The following is a 16,275-nucleotide window of genomic DNA, read 5'->3' on the forward strand; positions in this document are numbered from 1 at the left end:
CTTGCACAGCTGCAGATGTCCGTACTCCAGTTTCTCCTGACTTTCTCCTGGTGGCCATGACCCATGGCTGCTCTGTGGGTCACATGATCCAACAGACCAACACTAGTCACATGATCCAACAGACCAGCACTGCACTGGGAGCCATGCCTGGATCACCATCCTCCTCTTGCCCTTTCTGGAACTGGAATTGGTACAGACTTCCCAGACAGTATGGACAATGTTGCCTACATCTACCATTTAGTCCTGGCCCAGGACCGTGTATTAGTCAGGGTTCTAAAGGAACAGAACTGATAGAATGAACATTATGTGCATACACGTGTGTGTGTGTGTGTATGTGTGTATGTGTGTGTATGTGTGTGTGTGTATGTGTGTGTATGTATGTGTGTATGTGTGTGTATGTGTATGTGTGTGTGTATGTGTGTGTATGTGTATGTGTGTATGTGTGTGTATGTGTGTGTATGTGTGTGTGTGTATGTGTGTGTATGTATGTGTGTGTGTATGTGTGTGTATGTGTGTGTATGTGTGTGTATGTGTGTGTATGTGTGTGTGTGTATTTTCTTCTTACGAATTGATTAGCATGGGTGTTTTGCCACAGTAAAGGAAATCTGGCTGTTATACTCACTCAGTCATGATGTTTATAGTGAAGCCATTTCTTCAGTGTACGTTCTTGGTAGCAAACAAAATACTAGTTTCAAACTCTTACTTTGTGTTTTCTCTTGTGTTTCACATAGTATGATTCACTTTAATTTTCACTCTCTCCTTTTTTTTCTCAAAATACACCCCCAGATTTGTTTCTACTAAAATCTTGCTTCTTCTTTGAAAACTCCATTTCTTCAAATACTTTTTGATTTGTTTTAAGAAACATATATTTTTCAGGCAGTGTTGATACATGCTGTTAATCCCAGCACTCAAGAAGCAGAAGCAGGCAGATCTCTGTGAGTCTGAGGCCAACCTGGACTACAGAGTGAGTTCCAGGACAAGCTCCAAAGCTACACAGGGAAACCCTGCCTTGAAAAACCAAGAAAAAAGTAAAGAAAAAGAAAAAAAGGAAGAGAAAAGAAACATATGTTTTAAATAACCTGTTCAATATTTCTGATTCTTTTTTTGAGATGAAGACTCTCTGGTTAGCCTTGAACTCATAGTCTTCCTGGCTCAGCTCATAAGTAGCTGTGTGCCATTGGGCTTAGGCTTGTATGTTATCTTTAAAGCAATAAAAACCTCAATTATTAAATGCTATCCCTTCAGATGTGGGTATTGGACAATACAGTGGACAGATCAAAGGAGAGATCATGAAGAAAATTAGAGAATATTTTAAGAGGAATGAAAATGGGAACAGTCTGCCAAAACTTATGGGATACAGCGCATGTCATGCTTACTTAAAAAAAAATAAAACCATGTAACTTTTAACTATAAGAAATTAGAAAGGTGAAGCAAACAGAAACTCAAATACACAATAATCAAAACATCATAAAATGAGGACAGGAATACTTGAAAAAGAATTAATATAGAACAAAAAACAAAGCCTGTGATAGCTATTTGGATACACCAACATTTAGATAGACTAACCAAGATGAAAGGAGACTCTATTGCAATAAAAAGTGAGACAAAGGGACATTACCATTGAATATACAGGAATAAATTAAAAATGTGTACCATTATTCAGCATCTAAAGTACAATTGGATTTATCACTATCTGTGATGGTTAGTTCTAAGGTCAACTTGCTACAATCTAGACTCTCCTAGGGAAAGTGTCTCACTGGGGGATCTTGTAGATCAGTTTGGCCTGTGGGCATACCTGTGAGGGATGATCTTTATTATGTTAATTGATGTAGGAAGAGCCAGCCCACTGTGGGTGGTTCCATCCCCTAAGTTTGGGTCTTGGACTGTGTAAGGGTAGAGAAAGTGAGCTGAGTAGAATATGACTCTCTCTGATCTCAACTGAACATGAATAGGTGTTTAAAGTTCCAGACAATTCGATTTCCCGAAAGCAATGTCCCGAAGCCTGGAGCTGTGTGTTCACACAAGCCCCATCTCCCATAAGTCGCTTTTTGTCAGTGTCTTTTGTCACAGGACCAGAAAGTGGATCATGGACAGAAGTTTACACATGGGGAAGCTATACCGTATGGCTCAGTCTGCTCCTGAGCCCCACCGGCAACCATTGCACAGGGCTGTGGGTGCATTAGTTACCTTTCCCATGGTGATGACAGAAATACCAGGCAGAAACAATTTAAGGGATAAATAATTTATTTTGATTCACACTTTCAGAGGGTTTGGTTCATGGTTGATTAGCTCTATATGCTTGAACAGAGCATTATGGGAAAATGTAGATAGAGAGGGGAGAAAGAGAGACAGAAACAGAGAGAGAGAGAGAGAGAGGGAGGGAGGGAGGGAGGGAGGGAGGGAGGGAGGGAGGGAGGGAGGGAGAGGGAGGGAGAGGGAGAAAGAAGAGAATTACAAGAACTGGCCAAGGTAAGCCACAAGAATAGCTCTACTTTCTTAAGATAGACACTGCTTCTTACTCAATGCCATCTCTCAAAAGGAACTAATCCATAGATTAGGTTAGGGTCATAAGAATCTAGTTACTTCCCCAAACTCCATCAGTTGGCAACCAGGTTCATAGAACATGAGACTATGTTGAAAGTTTCATATTTAGACCAGGGGTTGGTCTTCCAGGTTGAGTCTTTAAGAGGCTGGTTTACCTCGAACTGCAGAAGTGTTTACTGCAGTTTTAATGGTTTGCACAAACAGCTTTCAGAGTTTGCATACTTGCATGGAACCATTAGTGAATAACTCAAAAAGTTTCAAACAAGCTCTGATGTTTGCAGTCACTTTCTAGAAACATGAGAGCAGTTTTATTCTTTGAAGGAATAGAACAAATCCTATTTCAACTCATAATGTTAAAATAATATTTAGAATAAACTGTGAACAAACTCTTCCAGACCTTGACCAAGCTCCTATGTTGAAACTCCAGCACCTTCTCCATCCCTCCCATTGCCAAACTCAGTTACCCACTATGACCTGCATCCGGATAGCTGGGGTGAGACAGTTTCTAAGGAGAAAACAGCCTTGTCTGGACAAACGATTCCAGAACGGAAAAACCATTGACTGTCACACAGCTCCCTGAAGCTGCATTGACTTCCCGTTCTGCGAAGCTCCTATATAAACCCTGAGTGTATTTCCTGCCTTTTGGCAGACATCCCTCTCCCACTGTGTCTGCCCCCTCTGTTTGAAATAAACAGCGCAGTCTGCCGAGGTCAGTCTCTAGACGACTCTGCCTTCTGTCTCTTTGAGCTGCTTCAGAACTAGTAACTGTAAGTCTTAGACTGTTGGCTTTTTACAATGAAATTGGTGCCAATGCTTTTTTTCCTATCTTATGAAAAACAGAATAAAATAAGAAACATTTTAAGATGAAATCTAAAGCTTCTTTTTGTTTATTTGTTTCCTACTTACTACAGTTCTGTCGACTGCTACCTCCTTGTGGGTTCTTCTAGCCCATGCCACTTTCCCGGTTTCAGTGACACATTCCAAAAAACCTCCGGGCATGTTTGTGCTGCCAAACAGTGGCTTTCCACTGCTGACTAGGGATCCCAGTTGTAGTGGCTGAGAAACAAGAAACAAAGCAAGAGAATCATCAGTCTGTTAAATTAGAACTCTCCTGAAATAAGTTCAGTATTTACCTTTGTGATACCAAAACAAATATACATACACACACACAAAGTTATATCTAACCCAAAAGTGTTCACAAAAGAGAACACTATGGACAGAATAAGACAATGTGTGTGAAATATGCAAATGCACAGGAGTGTTTGCCTGTGCCTGTGCATGCAGAAGAGCCAATGCCCTTTTCTGGTCTATATAGGTACCAGGTATGCATGCAATATACATACATATACGCAAACAAAACTCTAATGTGTGTAAAATAAAATAAATGTTTTTTTGAAATAAATAATTTTTTAAAAGTATGGCATAGGAGAAAAAGTCTAAATCAATAGAGCACAGGCTTAATACAAGCAGAGAAGAAAAGAATAAACAATATTCTAATCATACAAGGAAATGAAATGGCCAACAGAACTACAGGAATCGGCAAATCCCTCTTACAATAATGTAAAATGCAAATAATCTTAATGCCGAGGTTGGAAAATATAGACTGGTAGACTGGATTAAGAAGAAAAGGCCTGGGCATTATCTAGAAGAAATATCGCTCACTAGTAAAGGCTCAAAGACAGAAAGAGAGGATAGACAGCAACAAAGCAAACAAATCTGCTTTTCCACAAGAGGGCCAGAAACACACGTTGGAGCCAATGGTGGTCGGAAAACTTAGTGTTCACCCATAAGAATGACATAGACCCCTACCTCTCACCTTATACAAAACTCGACTCTAAACGAGGCAAAGATTTCAATGGAAGATTTGAGATCCTGAACCCATTGAAAGAAAACACAGGGGAAAGCTTCAAGGCACAGGAATAAGCAAAGACTTCTAGTAGGATTCTAATACCCAGAAGTAATAACAAGAATTGGCAAGTGAGATTACATGAAATACCACAGAAAAGGAAACTGTTAATAGAGCAAAGATGTTACAGAATGGGAGAGATAGTCTGCCTGCTGTGTAGGGATAAGTCCCGCCCCTTAGGGGGCGTGTTCGCCTCGGGCTAATGTCTGCCTATAAATTTGGCGAGTGTGCTCTGAGCTCTCCTCTTCTACTTTCCTGGTCTCCGCCGGAACGGTGGTTCTGTAAGTCTATCTCTACATTAAAACTATATATATTTTTACAAACTGTCTGCATTCGTTTACGCCGCTACATTTTGGGTTCCCGGTAAGACCGGTGCTCACAGATTGTTAGAGATGGGTTGATAGGGATATCAGAATTAGCCAGTAAGGGCTAGAGCTAAGGGCCAAGCAGTGTTTAAAAGAATACAGTGTCTGTGTAATTATTTCGGGCATAAGCTAGCCGGGCAGGCGGCTGGGGTTTTGGGGACATAGCCCCGCCACCGCTCCATATTACTACAAATGGCACCCACGTGATGGATTAAACCCACTTAAAAAACCTGAGAAGGCTTAAAAATAAGGGAGAGAGAGTTTAACACAGATTTTTGCTGTTTGTTCGTGGCGTGCCGTAGAGAGATTTCCTGATTCAGCAACAGCAGCAGAAAAAAAGCTGTGTTATCTTAAAGCGCTGCTTCCTGGGGCTGTGCCGCCAGTGCAAACTCTGGCTTTATGTTTGTGTTTCTGCCCAGGAGCAGGCCAAATTTATTGGCAGACATTAGCCCGAGGCGAACACGCCCCCTAAGGGGCGGGACTTATCCCTACACTGCTGTTCTATAAATGATTTAAAAATCAAATATCCCAACCAAATAAGTCAATAAAAAATGAACAAACACATTGAACAGACAGTTCTCAAAGCGGTAATAATACCCATGAAATACATTCAACATCCTAGCCATCAGGGAAAAGCAAATCAAAATGGCACCAAGAGCCCACCTTACCTGTCAGAACACTTACTATCAGGAAGCCAACAAGATGGCTGATCCTGTAAACGTGCTTGCCATACAAGCCTGACCACCCATGTTCAATTCCTGAATTCTGTGGGAGAAGGAGAGGGCCAACTCCAGCACACACACCGTACTCATGCCCTCCCCCAAACTCTCTCTCACACACACACACACACTCACACACACACAGAGATAATAAATTACAATTAGAAACAAATCAAACAACAAAAAGTACTGGTAAGGACACAGGGAAAGAAACACCTGTACACTGCTTGGAGGAATTAAAATTAGTGAAGCGAATGAGATAATTAGTGAGGAGGTTCCTGAAAAAAAAAGAACTAAAAATAGAGCCTCTATCTGGTACATACCCAAAATAATCTAAATCCACACTCCACGGAGATGACCCTGTGCCCACACTTATTGAAGCACTGTTTGTAGAAGCCCAAAACTGGGCACAAGCAGCCAAAAGATGCCTATGAGCAGATGAGAAAATGGGGCATACATACACCAAAGTTTTGTTGGGCAATAAATCATGAATGAAATCACACCACAGGGAAAAGGGATGAAGCTTATATGGTGGTGGTACGCTTTTATAAACTCAGCACTTGCGGGGGGAGGGCAGAGACAAGCAGATTCTGAGTTCAAGGCCAGCCTGGTCTTCAAAGTGAGTTCCAGTACAGCTAGAGTGATTATGCAGAGAAACCCTGTCCCAAAACTACTGCGAACAGCAATAAACTTAAATGTCCATGTATATTTAAATAACATAAAAGTAAGAAGAGGACTGGTTGGGTGAAGGAAGAAGACTCAGTGACTGGGAACAAAAGTGTTGGCAGAGGCTGTTCATTCCTTTCCTGGCTGTCCAGACCCAAAATAATCACTCATAAATATTAATTAAATCACTGCTTGGCCAATCACTTAAGCATATTGCTAGCTAGCACTTGCATCTTAAACTAGCCCATTTCTATTCATCTGTGCATCACCACAAAGTCATGGTTTAACCCTAACCCAGGCAAAGCTCTGGTGTCTGTCTCCTCCAGCAGCTACATGGCGTCTCTCTGACTCCGCCTACTCTCTCCTCCTCTATCTGCTTGGAATTCCCACCTTTCCCTATTCTGCACTGCAATAGGTCCAAAGCGGATTCTTATTAACCAATGGTATCCACAGCATGCAGAGGGGACTCCCACATCACAAAAGGAAGACATAGCTCACGTTTTCAATGTTCATGTTCTCTTCCACGTAGAGCCAGATTTAACCTCATCTGTATCTGTCACGGAAGCAGAGAAGGGACAGAACAAAGGGTCACAGGGACGACCTGTGAGCAAAGAGTAATGGCACACATGTGTGAAACTTCACAATGGAACTCATTACTTTGTAAGATAACTAAAGAGAACTAATAAAAAACTTAGGAATTTTTTTTAAAGGTTCCAAGCCTCGGTCCAAACCCTGACTCTGGCTCTCCACTCTCCTGTGAGCTTGCACACATTCCTCCACTCCTCCAGTTCTGCTGTCCATCTTTAGGGGCTTGGGCCATGAGCCATCCATCCTCAACGCCTTCCTTTGGCCTCAGACTTTAAAAGAATGGGACAGGCAGCCTTGACGTCTTCCCTGGTGGCTGCGAAATTAAGATGGGAAATTAAGAACAGCACTGTTTCGGGCGATGGATTCTGGATCCCACGAGACTTTTCAATGATGTCACTTCCATTATCAGCAAACCCCAGAGCCACCACTCCTACTGTCTCCCATCTCCCAGCTCTGTGGTCCCAAAGGGGAGCCATCTTGAAGAGACTCCAGGGAGGGGATGAGGGTTTAATGAGTCACGGCTCAGCTCCTCTCCAGCTCTTTCCACCAAGCTCAGGTGTGACAGCCGCACAGAAGATCACTGGGTAGACCAGATTTGGCAGGTGAGTTGGCTGAGGATGGAGGACCCAGAGACAGGCAAGGGCTGAGGGTGGAGGAGAAAGCCAAGGACTCTGGGAACGTTTAGGGTCATAGTGCAGTCTGGAGACCCTCACTTAATTGTGTGGATATCCCGGTCTCAGGAGGCACCACCTGGTCTGCATGACTCTGGGTCAGACACTGTGACGATTCCGTCAGAGATGCGTATCTGTAGGTGCATCTGGGAGGAGGGGCTTGGCAGGAGGCGAAGCCCATGACTGCAGAGACCTGGAGGTGCTTAATGAATTACAGCAGAGGGACTTCAGGTCAGAGAGGCAACGGGGAAACCAGGTCTAAGTCAGAAGCCAATCGACTTACCTTCTGTGCTTCACGACTTACGTTCTGTGCCTCCTTTTCCACGGCAACAGTATAACCAGAGCCTGTGAGAGCATGTGTGGACTGTCAGGCTGCAGTGAAATGCAATGACCCCGTGACTGATGACTCAAGCTTGCAGCTGGGGCTTTAAAACAGAGCCTGGCTTGTGGGGTGGGGGCTGGCTCTGTCAGTAAAATGTTTACAATACCAGCGTGAGGACCTGAGTTCAGATCCCCAGCGCTCCCATGCTGGTATGGTAGTACCCAGCTATAACCCCAGCGCCAGGGGAAGGGAAGGACAGATAGATGACTGTCAGTGCAGCTGAATCAGAGAGCTCCAGATCTGGTGAGAGACCCTTCCTCAGAAAAGCAAGGAGAGGGGCTGAAGACAGCACTCCACATTGGCCTCTGGCTCTCATAAGTCCTTGCATATTGCATACACACACACACACACACACACACACACACACACACACAATTAGTGGAGTTCTTCAGGGGCTTGGGCCGTGGGATAGCCACCTGTAAACCCTTTCTTAGCCAGATGCACAGAGGACCTCAAAAACGTTCTGCTCATTTTACAGATGTGGAGACTGAGCTCAGAGGCCCAAAGATAGCAATCGAGGTAGAAGGCTGCTGACCCAGCAGCCAGGACTCTTGGGTACCAGGTGGGAACAGATCTTTGTGGCCGGCTGGCTAAAGAAACAACCTCTCGGGGTGTGGCCTTGGATGAGGGTCTGACCTCTCCTAAAATCCTCAGTTTCTTCATTTTCTGGGGAAGCATAAGCACACCCCAGCAGGACTGTGTGTTAGGGATGCTGTCTGTGGAGTGTGGCCTCAGCCTGGGTGTTTGGATGATTGCTTCCTCTCTTCCTCTCTCTCGCTCACTAATGGCCTCTTAGAGAATTCCAGCAGGGAAACCCTACCAGAGAGATGGCCTCTTCATAGCTTTAGTAGCCTGAAGCACCCAAAATACCTTTGGAATGTGTAATTCAGAATAAAATTACTCCGAGCTACAGAATAACGGTAGAAAGGAATCCATGCCGATGCTTTCTAAAACACAGTAGCAAATGTCAAATTCTTTCGGCAGCCTTTTCAGGGCTCCCAGACCTTGTGAGCTCCAGCACTGTCCACTGGAACAGCATCTTAGGGGAGCAAATACTTCCAGTGCTTTTGGGGTGAGTACAAAAGCCTCAGCGTGTTAGGCTCCTCAGTGGTCCAGGTCCATAGGGCTGCTAGACTCACTGCAGACTTATCCCTGGCCCGAGGGGGAGGGGCAGCTGATCCCTGAGACCTTATTCCTGATACCGACAGTCCAATTCCCCTGTGATCTTGGGACAATCGCGGTCCATTTCTGGGCCCCATTCTGTGTCCCCTTCCGTATAACGAAAGGGTTGGGTTAAAGCAATTTCATTGATTTTATTACTAATGGCTTCTTCTTCGCTGCTATATGATCCCCATCAAAATGAGACAAGCTGAAGGAGCCACACGGTGGCTCCCACCTGCAGTAACAGCTCCTGGGAAGAGCCGGGGGCGCCTTGGTCAGTAGAAACACTCAGGCTCCATTGCCACCCCGAAGGTGCTCCAGACTGGGACAGCCAGACTCACTGGTGATGAAGGGACGCGCAGGCCCTGAGCCAAACAGAATCGGGGAAAGCTTCTTGGAGGAGGTGACATCTGAGACAGTGTCATAGAAGTACAGGACGAGAGGAAGGGCTTGTGGGTGCCAAAGTATTGAGCTGGGAACATTTGGCGGTGAAGCCCTGCCTCTGCAAGGAGTTTGCTGGTTTCTCTATTTCCTCGACACCGACCTCCCCCACTGTTTAGTAGATGGAGCAGAGGGGGGAAGAGGATGTAGTTGGATTCGACGGTTTTGAGCGTCTGTCCTTTGAGACCCAACTTAACCCAAGACTGTGACATTCCATATACTGTTGACTTCTCTATCTTTTCAAGGCATCCGAGGGAATGCGGTTTTCATCTCTTCGGCATTAGGGAACCAGGTGGCAGGCACCTGCAGGCTGGGTCTAGGTCGTTGTGAGTTAATTCTCTGCTGTTTTGCTTCCCGGCCCAGACTATGGAGGTGACTCCCAGACACTTTCAAAGGGTCAGAAAAACATGTCACCATGCTTCCTTGTTAGTGGAAACGCAGATGTCACTTCGCACTTGGAGAGACTCACAGGTGTCCTCTGAGAAAGATGATCCACCAATGAAATGACACTGTTGGCTGGAGGAGCAGAGGAATGAAGGAACTCCGTACCTCCTCTCCTGACACCCTGGCCTCCAGGCTCCCTGAGCAGAGAAGTCAAAACACAGGGTCAATGGAGAGAGGTCCAGGCTCAGTCCTAGCTGTGGCCAAAGTCAGTGTTAACTTGAACCAGACCTGGACCTATTCATCAAGTTCTTAATTTCAAATATTGGTTCTGGGATATTTCTCAATAGATTCCAAGTTTCTGTGGAAATTCTCTATGTTTTTTAGTCATTTTACAAACATTTTCCTCCATACAATTTAAGTATTCATACTAATGTCCTTGTTTACTCATTTAGGTATCTAGACTTTTAAAATCATTTTTACATTTTACTTTTTTATTTTGCAATACTGGGAACTGAACCCAGGGCCTTGTACATGCTAGGTAAATGCTCTACCGGGGGGCTTGTTCACCCCGTCTTAGATTGTTTGTATGTATAGTGTATTTTCCTCTTGGTCATATTTTCCTGACTTTTCCTGTCTGATATTATTGTGGGCTGAATGTTAATAACGACAGATGCACCCGACGCTTCGGATGGCAGGTGTGCCTCACCTGCCACACCTCCTGTTTCTCTCTTAGGCAGGCAGTCAGGTGCTGAGCACTTTGGGGTAATTGGTGCTTGAATTGGTTTTCCGGTTGCTTCAGTCCCAGGAGAGTGACCTTTCCTGGGGTGTGGTTCTCCGTCTCCTCAATGATGCCCATGAGAGAGGTGCTTCATTCTGGAGGGTACCAGTAAGCGCCTTAGCTGCCCTTCCCACGCCTCTTCACTCTGCCTTCCCACATCCACACAGCTTCAGATACTTGGGAAATTTGAGAGAAGAGCAGAGTATATGTGAAGGACAAGTCCTCCCCTCTGGCCTTTTAAGTCTCAGTGGCTTCTGGGGAGATCTTAGTCTTCTAGAAGAACGGTAAAACCTAGTCCTCCAGTTCCTTCTGAACAGCCCCAGAATCATATTACTTTAAGACTAGTCCTACATTCTGGGTGCTTTAATCCACTTTGTAAGCGTCTCTTGATTGACAGAAGCTTGCTGGTTTCTCTCCTATACCCAAGTTCCCATGCCTAGTTCCACTCATTCCCATGATGGCCATCAAATCAAATACTCTCTGAGGGGAGAAAATGATTGTATATTTGCTATGGAAGGTCCCCAAGCCTGTGAAAGTCCAATCGTTCCATCTTATTGAATCTGTGCCTCTTCAGTTTGATTTTAGAATGTGGTGGTACAAACCTGTAATCCCAGCCCTTGGGAGGCTGAGGCAGGAGGCTCAGGAGTTTAAAATCAGCCTTAGGTACATGGTGAAGCAAAGCCAAGCTACAAGAGATCCTATCTCAGCAAAATGACTTACGTCTTTTATCCAGGTTTTCCTAGTTGTTACACTGGCGTGCCAGCTGCCATGGCCGACCACACCTTGTTAGAAAGCAGAGATCTGGATACCCAGTTCCCATGTGGTCAGAAGAGTCTCAGGTCCAGGAGCACAAGCGAGGAGGTGGCCTGGTGAATGTCTGAACTGCAGCGTGCTCGGACAAAGCCGTCCCTCTGAAGCCACGCACTGGAACTGTGAGTGAGTGGCAAAGTCAAGCGTGGGTTGAAGACCTTGGTGTCAGAGTTACAACAACCTAAGTCGTGTAGTGTGGAGTCTGAGATAAGCCCCAGAGGGAGTCTTCCCAAAGTACTTTAGTGACGGTGACAATGACCAACCAACTTTTTACCTTGACTTTCTCACAGGAAAGTTGAGGTTTGGCCATTGTTACCTAAGCCAGAAATAACAACTTCTTTTTGGTAGACTGCTAATTGGTATTCGGCAGATTTGGGGCTCAGATGGTAGAAGTCAATCCACAGCCCACCACCAGTCCTCTGGAGTTGGTTATAAATAACTGTGCTCAGACTAATGAAGGATAAACCTTATGGAATCACTACAATGGAATCCTTTCCCTGTATTTCAGATGTCCCAGCCACCCATGACCCAGATCGCCAGTTCTATTCCACTATGGAGGCTACAACCTGCAACGGATCAGTAGATGGCTCTACCGTCTTCTACCTGGTGGGCATCCCCTCTCTACCAGAGCCCTTCTACCTCCCCGTCTTCTTCCTCTTCCTCCTCTTCTACCTGCTCATCCTGGTGGGGAACACCCTGATCCTGGTGGCCGTGGTGACAGATCCCAGCCTCCACAAGCCCATGTACTTCTTCCTAGTCAACCTCTCGGCTCTGGACATCCTTTTCACCACAACCACGGTCCCTAAGATGCTCTCCCTCTTCCTGTTAGGAGACCACTTCCTCACCTTCCCTTCCTGCTTACTGCAGATGTACCTCTTCCAAAGCTTCACCTGTTCAGAAGCCTTCATCCTGGTGGTCATGGCCTATGACCGCTATGTGGCTATCTGCCGCCCTCTGCACTACCCTGTCCACATGACCCCACAGACAAACGCTGCCCTGGCAGCCAGTGCCTGGATCACCGCCCTCCTCCTGCCCGTCCTAGCAGTAGTGAAGACATCTCAGATGGCATATAATAGCATCGCCTACATCTACCACTGCTTCTGCGACCACCTGGCTCTGGTCCAGGCCTCCTGCTCAGACACCAACCCCCAGACCCTCATGGGCTTCTGCATCGCCATGGTGGTGTCCTTCCTCCCTCTCCTCCTGGTGCTTCTCTCCTACGCCCACATCCTGGCCTCTGTGCTTCGTATCAATTCCAGGGAAGGGCGTTCCAAAGCCTTCTCCACCTGCAGCTCCCACCTCCTGGTGGTGGGCACCTACTACTCCTCCATTGCCATAGCCTATGTGGCCTACAGGGCCGACCTGCCCCAGGACTTCCACATCATGGGCAATGTGGTGTATGCTATCCTCACACCAATCCTCAACCCTCTCATCTACACCCTCAGGAACAAGGATGTCAAATCAGCCATTACAAAAATTGTTTATCTCAAAAGCGTGACATGAATGTTTGCCCTCTTAATGCAGCTAACTCTATCCCTAGGACTCAAACCAGCAATGTTTAGCTCAGAGAAGAAACTCAATAAATACTACAGAATGGCCAAATTAATGAATGTAATGTTGTACAATAAAAATTCACTCAAGCAAATAGCCCTAACTTCAGTCTTCACAGCTTGGTTCATGGTTGTTCCTTCTGTGCAACGAAATAATGTTAACCTTTCTTTTTATAAGAATCTGAGGTTATATAAAAGTTTCACTACTTAATAATTAAAAACCATTTGCTAAAGTAAAAAAATCTGCACAGCAAGAAAAAATTCTGTACATACAAAGTGTATTTTAAAATTGGAAGCTAAAATTCTGGAAACAATCTAGATGCCTCTCAACCAAAGAATGGATAAAGAAAGTGTGGCACATTTACACAATGGAGCATAACTCAGCTGTAAAAAAAATGACATCATGAAATTTGCAGGCAAATGGATGGAATTAGAAAAAAGATCATCCTGAGTGAGGTAACCCAGGCCCAGAAAAACAAACATGGCATGTTCTCACTCATAAGTGGATATTAGATTTAAAGTAAAGCATACCCAGACTACAGCCCACAGTGCCAGGGAGGGTCCAAAGAGGGACTCACGGATTTACCTAGAAGGGGAAACAGAAGAGATCTCCTGGGTAGACTGGGGCATGGGGTGGAGGGGACATGAAGGATAGAGTGGGGCGGGTTGGGGGCTGGTTGGAGGGGGAGAGGAATGAAAGAGATGTCTCGATGGGGGTGGGGTGATATTTTGTTTGTGTTATAACAAATAAAGTTTTCCTGAAGATCAGAGTTCAGAGCTAAGCCACTAATAAGCCATAGAGGCCAGGCAGTAGTAGCACACACCTTTAATCCCAGCACTCAGGAGGCAGAGGCAGGTGGATATCTGTGAGTTCAAGGCCACCTTGGGCTATGCGAGATTGATCCATGATGTGGGATTCCCCTCTGTATGCTGTGAATACCATTGGTTAATAAAGAAACTGTCTTAGGCCTGTGATAGGGTAGAGTAGAGCTAGGTGGGGAAAACTAAACTGAATGCTGGGAGAAAGGAGGCAGAGTCAGGGAGAAGCCATGGAGCTGCCAGAAATAGACATGCTAGAACCTTGCCGGTAGGCCACAAGCCTCATGGTAAAATAGAAAATAATGGAAATGGGTTCAATTAAAATGTAAGCTTGGCTTCTGACACTCAATGGTCATAGGCACACAAAAAAACCTCTACATTTGTATTAGTTACTTTTCTCATAACTGTGATCAAAATACCCGGGAGAACAGTATGAAGGGCAGATTTCTCTTCCTCACGATTTCAAAGGCTCACTCCGTGTTTATTTGGCTCCATGCATTTAGACAGAATTTGCGGTAGTGGGAACATGCAGAGAGAAGGTTGTTCAACTCAATTCTTAACAGACAGGAAGCCAAGCAGGAGAAGCATGAAAGGACCAAGACAAGCCATGACCTTCAAAGACACATCTCCAGGAGCTAGCTCCTCTAGATAGGAAGTTTCTAGAACTTTCCAAAACTATACTTAGTTAGGAGCCAAGAATTCACACATGAGCTGTGGGGCACCTTCCAAATTCAGATCCAATAGACTGCCAGTCATTGCCCATGAAGTTGTTACTAATTTGAACATACAATAGAAAAACTGAACCTGTACAAAAGCACCACCTTATCAAGTAGAAAAATGTCATATTGGGCTCAAACAGACCCAGAAGGTGTAAGTTGCATGAGCAGGCAGTTCAGACTTCACTGATATCCAGTCTCAAGGCATTCTTTTTTTTTTTTTTAACTAACTCTAACTATGGCCTTATTGGAAAATCTCTAGAATCAAATACCTTGGTAGGGGTGGACCTCAGAAAAGGAATTCAAATCTTTCTTTAAATAGGCTGTGTTTTAAAAATTGACCCAGGACTGCATTACAACCAACAAAGGAAACAAATTCTATCAGTGGGCATATTCTATGAGAGGGTCTCTGATTTTTCATCTAAGCTTAGCCCCATAAAAAGTGAAATCCAAAGAGATCTGGCCAATCACAGTCACTAGGCTGCCACCATACAAGTGGTTGCTCACATGCAATAAAGCAGACGCTGCTCCCTGAAACTGTCTCCAGAGTGGTTTATCTCTGTGCCCTTTAGTGACCCACAGGCATTGCTGTCTGGCCCAGGGATGCCCAAGTAATGATGGAAAATAATTGTGAATGTATTTATGTCCCATGTGACTGTTGTGTTTCCAAACGAAAGTTTCCATGTATTTATTAAGACAGTGCCTTTAACTTAAGCACAGCTTGTTCCACAGACCATCATCTATGTACTGTTAAATATCTGGAGACTACTGAATGTATCAAGGCAGGCTCCATCTATGGAAAACCTGGAGTTCAAATAAGCTCTTCAGAAGTCTGAGGACCAGCGTGGTCCATTCATTAGTGCATTGCCTTCCTCATTCTCGGGGGTGAAACTTCAGTAAGAAAAAGCCATGGTCTGCTTTTTAATTATGTGCAAGCTAGAATACACTGTACCAGAGGGAACATGGCCATTGGCTGGCCTCTTTCATAGTCAGTTCTGGAGCAGGACTGAGGTCAAAGAAGAAACGCCTGTGTTGCCTCTATCGGCGTTGGTGTAAGAATCTTGATTCTATGTGTTCACCACTCAACAAGTAGAGTCACAAGTTTCAGATTGTCTTTCCTCAATAGGGCAATGTATAAACCATATAAACTTGCCTTCACGAACCAATCTGTGAAGCACATCCCAAACATGAACCTTCCCATGCTTAGAAGTGAGGTAGATACAGCAACAGACAATTATCTTCAGGCTACCAATCAGCTCTTTTGGTCTTAATTGGTAGCAAGTGAGACTATTTAACGATGCTATCGATGGGTAAGAAAGGCTCATCTGGGAAGACTTTAAATCCCCTCACTATTTTCTTTCTCAAACATCTTACTTAACATGCAGGATTTAACTTTCTAGCCGGCATCTCATGGATACAAAGGACCTTATTGTGGGTACTCTTGGCTAAAACCTCATCTACATCAGCGCTAAAACAAGCCTTAAGGATGGGAAAGTTGCCTAAACAGAAGCTCTGGCTTTTAGGATTTGTTTTGACATTAGTCCAAAACAATGCAACAGAGTGATCTAATCCAGGGACCATCGCTATCCATCTGTGTGGGTGGAACTGCAGCACTGAGCTCCAAACAGTGCTCAGGCTTTGGCATCAGAGTGCCAGCAGGACTCAAGATGCCCCTTGGAAGAGAAGTTGCTATGGATATGACCTTCCCAGCTCTTACAGAAGATCATCTCCCTCCTCCTCACATCCCTCAAGCAATGTCTGCTATTTAGAAGTCT

The 16,275-nt window shown here is 44.9% G+C and overlaps 1 protein-coding gene across 1 annotated transcript; it reads left to right on the top strand.

The window, feature by feature from the left end:
* The first annotated feature begins 11,967 nt into the window (after window positions 1–11,967).
* Or2at4 (olfactory receptor family 2 subfamily AT member 4) lies at window positions 11,968–12,918 on the top strand. Its single transcript, XM_075952552.1, has one exon. It carries the CDS (start codon window positions 11,968–11,970, stop codon window positions 12,916–12,918), a length of 951 nt encoding a protein of 316 aa, XP_075808667.1.
* Window positions 12,919–16,275: the final 3,357 nt, after the last annotated feature.

This window comes from Microtus pennsylvanicus, chromosome 18, assembly GCF_037038515.1.
Source record: "Microtus pennsylvanicus isolate mMicPen1 chromosome 18, mMicPen1.hap1, whole genome shotgun sequence".
In the NCBI taxonomy this organism is placed as follows: Eukaryota; Metazoa; Chordata; class Mammalia; order Rodentia; family Cricetidae; genus Microtus; species Microtus pennsylvanicus.

Coding starts and splice junctions, on each gene's coding strand:
- Or2at4 (XM_075952552.1), top strand. CDS start 11,968: ATGGAGGCTACAACCTGCAACGGATCAGTAGATGGCTCTACCGTCTTC.